Raw genomic sequence first — 7,445 nt, 5'->3', positions numbered from 1 at the left:
TCTACCATATTACTTATAATTCTGAAACTTTCTTTGCTATTCTAATACAAACTGAAAATAGTTTAAAACATTTAGTCAAAAAACAATTAACAGAAAGATATTCGAACTAAAATCAGAAGACTATATGTTAAAAAACACATATATTCATACACAAGAACCACTCTGGTATGTTATTATCATACTACCCATTTTACCTTTAATAAACCTATGAAGAAATATGTCTGAGTAGATAAGTTTCAAATTTTAACTTCTTCAAGATTCAGAAATATAATCACAACATGAATGAATTAAGTTAATGTTTGTTTAGAGTCGACTTAGCAGGTAGCTTTGTAGAATGTTGTAAATCTTTAAAACAGAAACTTGTGATAGGTGACCAGCACTCTGTGTAGAATTACATCAAGATTCAGGGCTGGCAAGCTATGGTTCTATTTATCTGTGTAGAATCATGAAGGTTTCCAAGTAATTTTGTTAAAGTTTATCGTAAGGGTTAACTTACAGTTTATGTAATATAGTAAGGATACTGGTAAAGTTTCTTTAGAAAGGGTAAAGGTTTAAAACTGAATATCAAAATTTGTGTAAGGTGGTTAGTAAGACTGAATTTACATTTTCTTTAAATTTCTGACCTTTGTCAGTTCACACAAAACTATAGAAATACCGTGGAATAGTATTGAGTGTAATTTACATAGTAACACACAAAAACCACAGTTAAATTCATTAAGGCTAATGATTTCCAACCATTAGATGTGGTTTGTCTTCATATCACCTTCAATGTGCCAATATCTGGATTGTAACAAATGGTAGATTAAGAACCAGCTTTATATCTGAACTCTGTGGTCATCACCTGTCGCACAGCTGAATAGAATTAATGAGTCTTGGAATCAGGAAATGGAAAATGTTTACTAAAAGACGTCAAGAATTTCTCATGATTAACACATGTTATATGTGTTGTTCCTGTCAGTAATTAAGAAACCTGTTGTGAGTATAATTCATTGGTAGGCCAGAACTTTGTATTTATTTTTTTGAAGTAAAAATGTGAATTACTTAAGTTTAGAATCTGAATTTTAAACATTTTGATGCTGTTCGTGTAAACACTAAGATATTGCTACAGTAGCATTAATACTTCATTTATTGTCTTTATTCCAAGTGCTCAATAGTTATTTTTTGTTATGAATCTCACAGCCGGTGAGTTTAAGTTTGTGATAATTTTTAAAACAAGATTCCTAATTGAAGATCTGCTTATTTTGTGAGAATCCACATATCTTGACAAAGCCCAGTAGTAAAACCCTTGTAATATGGCAGCCTAGTTATTTTAGGTTAATTTATTGGTCATCACAAATAGTCCATTCTCACATTTCACAAATTATTTTTCACCAATGCTAAACACAAAACCTATTCTTGGAACATTAGTTACCTTACAGTAACTAAGTTTTAGTAAATTTATGTACCTTGACATCAGTAAGTTATTAAATACTGTAAACAGACTGAAACTGTGTAGTTCTTAACCTCGGACCTTGTTGTCTAGTTCACTCAGTATTGTTGTAGTGATTACCTTGCATGAACTGAGTTTTTTAAAATTAATTCATGAACTTGGGCCAAACAACTTGTTACTAGAGTATTAAATGAGCTTTTCACACAGAATTATTTTATTTAACCTGATAAAATCATTGTTATGTTGTTCTGTGTCACTGATTTTTGAATATCATTATACTTTAATATAGTTACTTAACACTAACGTAACAAATTGTTATTTGCTAGTCTATTATCTCACATCAAGGTCAGCAGGTTTTATTTTTTATTGAATAATAACAATCTAGTTATGAATTTAATAACACAATAGTTCACAGTTATATCAAACGAGACATCAAATTTGGTTATTACTACCCTTAAACAATGTCTTGTGACCTACAAAAGTGAGAAAAGAGGAGAATAACAGTGTTGTTCACACAAAGAATTGAAAGGATCGAAAAAAAAGCACAAAAAATTGATGAAATGAATAATATCCCATCCAGTGGGGAGAAAAATCGACTTAATACGAAATATTATTCACATATATGTTTTGATGGAACTTACAAGCACAAGAATGAGTGTGAGCTAATAAAAAACAAACACCGATATCTAGTCAATTTTCCATAGTTCTTGGCTACGACCAACAAGTGAGGAATATTTAATGGTCCTACATTAAATAACACAGCATGATATGTGGAACACGACCCTCAACCATCACTTTAAAAACAGTTAGGAGTCATGGCTGGCTGACGATGCACTCTGGCCAGACACAGAAGTTCGACAGGAAGTCACAGAGTACATGCTTCGAGATGGAGAGTCCGGAGTTACTGATGGAGAATCAAGGGGTGTGTTTGGAGGTGTGGGAGGGTTGAAATTTCGTCCACCGTTAAGAGATCTTTTGGCCGGGATGGGAGGTGGAGGTCGAGGTAGCTCTCGAGCAAAAGAGACCGAAGTCTCAGGGGTCTGTACAGGAGAGCAAGGTAATGGTGAAGCCTCATATGATGATGAAGCTGTAGAATCTAAATATACTGATAAAGACTGAGTTTCTTGTGTTTGAAGCATCACTGATGGAGCTGATCCTTGCTGAAAAAAATGATATAGTTTTTGAACAATTATTAATTAAACAACAGGATTCATGCTTAGACATACCTATACTAACATGTTGATGAAAATAAATATTATACTACCAAGTTTATATTCAATGTAAGCAATAAGTTAATGAAGCGTGAAATGACAAGTGATAATACAAAATATCCTGTCCTTCCTTTGTTAATATTACGATGCATGTCAAAATCATAAACTGGGAGTTAACAGAACTTCAAGCGTTACAAAAACAGTTTGAACTTACTTTCCTGACCACACGATGGGGAAGTGCAGGCTTTGATTCATCAGTACCTAGTGAACCATTTAAAGTAGTGGTCAAACGTTTTTCATTTCCTGAAATGATAACAAAACTCAATAGTTTAGTTGGTTAAAGCTTAGCAAGAATGCACTTTCAACTTTAGAAAAATAGTACACGTCAACAAGTAAAACGACTATTATAAAAAAAAAAGCAAAATTTTTTGTATGATAATAAATTGAATCATGTCAGTATCTTAGCAACAGAGAAACAAACTCACTATGATACTGGCCTTCAGCAACAGAGAAACAAATTTATTATGATACTAGTACCTTAGCAACAGAGAAACAAACTCACTATGAAATCTAATACTAGTACCTTAGCAACAGAGAAACAAACTAATTATGAAATCTAATACTGGTACCTTAGCAACAGATTCCTAAAAATCAATCTTCTTCATCCCTTAATAAACAATTATACATAAAATTTTCATAATTAATTAACTGTGAATTTTTAAGATTCCAAGAAAGAAGTCAACTAAATATTAATGACATACAATGTTATTTTGAATATTACAGAATTCATAACTACAAGTTATCAAATGCAAAAAGGTGGATTATGAATGTGGAGATAGGCTTCGCTTAAGGTCAAGAATCTAATTAACAGAGTAATGTATCTTTGCCAGAATCCAGGAGTATGATTAGAACAGATTGTGTTATTACATATGAATGTTCATGTTTCTTATTGTTTATCAAACAAAGCTGCACAATAGGCTATCTGAATTGTGTCTGCCTTAGGAGTCAAACCTGCAATTATAGCTTTACCAGCCCTGAAGCTTACGATTGTATATAAAAAAAAAAGTATCTGTTTATAGTTCTTCAACAGAATGAATTTTAGCATAACATAGATGTAAATATGTATACACATACGCACACACAAGGAAACAAATATATTTTCAAAAGGAAGTGATTAATAAAGATGAAACAATATAAAAATGATTGTTAACTTAAAAGAAATAAATAAAACCACACATACATAAAAGCATAAAATACAGGTTTTGTACGATCCATGATACCCTTCAGTTTCTATAATAAAGCTTTCTCTAACAAGACCAACTTAACGATGTAAACCTTCCCGTGTGTTTTTGACCTTAAAGCTTTATATATGTTTTAAACTCCCTCTATATGTTAAACGATTTAATGTGGTTTTAATTCATTAATAAAATAATTTTCATAAAATAATCTCTGATTCTTTTCACAAGAATACCAAAATGAGAAAAAAAAGGTTATTCTGAAGTATGAAAATGGGAGAAAATATTCTTTATAAGCTCTAGATTTAGTTGTAATTCACATAATGGATTTGGTGTAAGTAAATATATGTTGGAGAAACAGAAAATTAAGTTTCAGAATAAATTTACACAAATCTCATGTCAGAAATGCAAATAATAGCCCATTACTGTTAACAAATACATTAATAAGTGTATGATGGAAAAATATCGTAGTTTAGAAGAACTTTTTTTTTCCATTTTGTTATTCTTGTGAAAAGAATGAGAGATTATTTTATGAAAAGTATTTTATTAATGAATTAAAACCACATTAATTAGTTTAAGGCTTAGCTCTACAGTACTGACCTTTATCAGAACGTGGGGGTAAGGGCGGGGCATCATCTGGACAACTTGACTCTGACCAACTCTTCCGGGTCATTGATGATGGTGAAGTGTTTCCGGAAGAATGGGACCACCTGTTTGGACTTCCTGCTCTATATGCTCCATGCTGCTGGGGTGAGGGTGATGCATAGCCAAAGAAGTCTTCAGCTGAATCCGTACGTGGTTGTGAAAAGTCTCGAGAGTTGGAAACTATTCGAGAAGGTCGCTCAGATCCCTGGAATCCAAAACAAAATGATGTTTAAGATTTAAAGTCAACCGCAAAAAATATTCCATTTTAAAAAAGCATTAACAAATATTATTTATGAAAAGTAAAAGTGGGAAATATAACAGTTTAGTTTTATGGAGAACATAACGCAAATACTTACTATTCACTAATATTTGGAAGCACAGTATTTATAGCAGGCCCATTACAATATAAAAATCCAAAGATTTATAAAACAAATTTTATATATAAAAAAAACCTAATGAACCTGGGTTAAACCCAAAGAGTTCACTTTATGAGAGATATTATTTATTGAATTCTTTTAACCAATATAGATTAATCAAAAACATATTCTAAACGTACCGTCAAACACAAAAGGAGTACAAAGTGGCCCAAAAGTTAGTGAGCCCCAAGTTAACTGGAGTTTTAATTTATCCAAAAGGAAGGGAAGTGGGATAATTCAGTGTGATTTAAACCCATAATGTTATTCGAAAGTGAGAATACTTCCCATAGTTGATAACATGCAGATAAATCAAGATACATTCTTGGGGCAGTCAACTGTTGAGCCACACCATAGATACAAAGACTAGACTAAACATAAAACAGATTTTATGTGCTCTAAGTTATTACAAGCAAAACAAATATTATTATGAAAACAATTACAAATAATTATTATTATATAGATGAAAGTACCTTGTTGAGGTATATTATTTTTTCTCCGGACAAAGTAGAAAAAATTGACATAAATCAACCAGTCTTGATTTCAGAATTTGTTTTATTTTAGAAGTATTTTGTTCCATTCATTTCTGTTCTCTGTCATTCTGGTTCAAATTTTATACACAAGAGGACTTTAATATAGTTGAAACTTTCTCTTAAGAATCAACAAAAGTGTAATTTTGTTATGTTTTTATAACATCTTAACAAACATTGTTCACAATCAAAGTTTGTAGGAATGAAGAGATGACATAAGTTAAAAACAAAAAAATCTTGTAATTTTGACTTTGTTTTTGTTAAACATAAAGCAAATCAAATAAGCCTTATTTAATATAATAATAGTTATAATATATTTATATTTTTAATGTGTTTATACCGAAATATGTATTAAATTAATACAATGTCCAGTGTAGCATGTAACTAAACTTTATTACATAACATAACTAACATTAGATTTGAGAATTTTTTAAATCTTGGAGTTTATTACATAAAATGCCATTTTCTATTGCTAAAAAACATGCCATGAACATGCCAAGTGATCTGAATTATTTTTTCAGAGCTCTCATGACTGAAATCATGCCTAACTTCCTACTATAGCAACAAAATTTTAACGATCATTCATACAAGAACGACTAAACATCCATTAAGATTGAACAACAAAATGAAATGCCCATTTAAAATAAATCAGAAATCAAATTCTTATCTTACTTACATAACTTAAAAAAATTAATAGCCATTAATTACAGATGACGATGAAACACGAAAAAAATAAAGTAGGCGACACATTTGACAGACTAATTACGAGAAGATTCCTTATTTTAGAAAAGAAAAGTTCGGTAATATTTAATATAAAGTGATTACGTACGTTACATGAGAGCAATCATGCAGTGAACACTGGCGTCATCACTACAAGTAACATAACATTCAATTTCTGAAAACAAGTTACCCTAGTATCAGTTGAGGGACCCAGGATGACCGAGCGGGGTCGAGTAGGAAGAGGCGGGGGACCACCAGGGGGTAAAAGTCCTAGAGCTCGTGTAGGGGGTTGGGGAAGAGGCCTGTCAACTATACTCCTAGGCTCTGCATAGTCCTGACAAAAGGTTAACACAAAATTTCATGACAATTGTTTTGTCTATCATATTAGGTCGTTATATTATACTGGCATCTTTTTCTGGTCACGAGAGACCAGTAGTAATATCTAGGTTTTAGTTCACATTCTACGTCACTAATCGTAATCTTTCTCCAAAGATCTTATTGACAAGCATATAAAGACGTTAAATTTATGTGCCATTAAAACTAACTAGTGCTTTGTATTTGTGGCAAAAACTAAGGAAAACAAGAATCCACAAGAAACGCTAATTTGGTGCTTTTAGTGAGAAGAAATCATGCGAAAAAAGTGAAAAATAAATCGAAAGTATTACAATAAATTAATATTATATGTAAATGCATATTCAAATGCTTCAAACCTTGTGTGGGTGTATAAACTTCGGCACATTCACCACATTTTCTAAATCATTATCTTGTATGGTCAAGTGTGACGGAAAAAATCTTATAAACACTCATAATGAAAGAGTTGTTAGCACTAAAAAAAACCTGACAGTTCACATTCCATAATATATATCTAACACCAGGAAGTAGCACATACTTGAGGCTTGGTATAAAAATCATCCTCATCTGACCCTTCCGGTAAAATCTGACCATACCCACTTGACCCTGAGGAAGAAGATCGATTACTAGTAGAGTCTGGTGGAGGCTTCTTTAAGGGAACTTCTGCTGGAACTGGAGGAAGGGGAGTGCTAAGAACAGAGAATAGTAACTGAGTATCATAAGTTCATAATATCAGTTATCAATATATATGACACGGACAACCACCAATCACAGAACTAGAGCATCAAGAACTGATGTAGACAATTACCATTCAATGAACAAGTGTACTGATGTAGACAATTACCATTCAATGAACAGAAGTACTGATGTAGACAATTACCATTCAATGAACAGAAGTACTGATGTAGACA

At 31.8% G+C, this 7,445-nt stretch overlaps 1 protein-coding gene across 2 annotated transcripts in view; it reads right to left on the bottom strand.

The window, feature by feature from the left end:
* Positions 1-632: 632 nt before the first annotated feature.
* The window catches only part of LOC106476358 (dedicator of cytokinesis protein 4-like), a 12,006-nt gene continuing 5,193 nt past the window's right edge, over positions 633-7,445 (bottom strand). Inside the window, exons 4-9 of one of the 2 annotated variants that reach the window (XM_013937016.2) lie at positions 7,073-7,223; positions 6,374-6,517; positions 4,476-4,725; positions 2,855-2,943; positions 1,730-2,589; positions 633-643 (exon numbers count right to left, since the gene is read on the bottom strand). In XM_013937016.2, the coding sequence (XP_013792470.2) occupies positions 2,236-2,589; positions 2,855-2,943; positions 4,476-4,725; positions 6,374-6,517; positions 7,073-7,223 (988 nt within the window). In that variant the 3' untranslated portion in view covers positions 633-643; positions 1,730-2,235. The remainder of the gene's footprint in view (positions 644-1,729; positions 2,590-2,854; positions 2,944-4,475; positions 4,726-6,373; positions 6,518-7,072; positions 7,224-7,445) is intronic. The other variant, XM_022380250.1, reaches the window with a different exon arrangement.

Source organism: Limulus polyphemus, unplaced genomic scaffold (assembly GCF_000517525.1).
Source record: "Limulus polyphemus unplaced genomic scaffold, Limulus_polyphemus-2.1.2 Scaffold10374, whole genome shotgun sequence".
In the NCBI taxonomy this organism is placed as follows: domain Eukaryota; kingdom Metazoa; phylum Arthropoda; class Merostomata; order Xiphosura; family Limulidae; genus Limulus; species Limulus polyphemus.
This window is presented reverse-complemented; position numbering and strand designations above follow the sequence as displayed.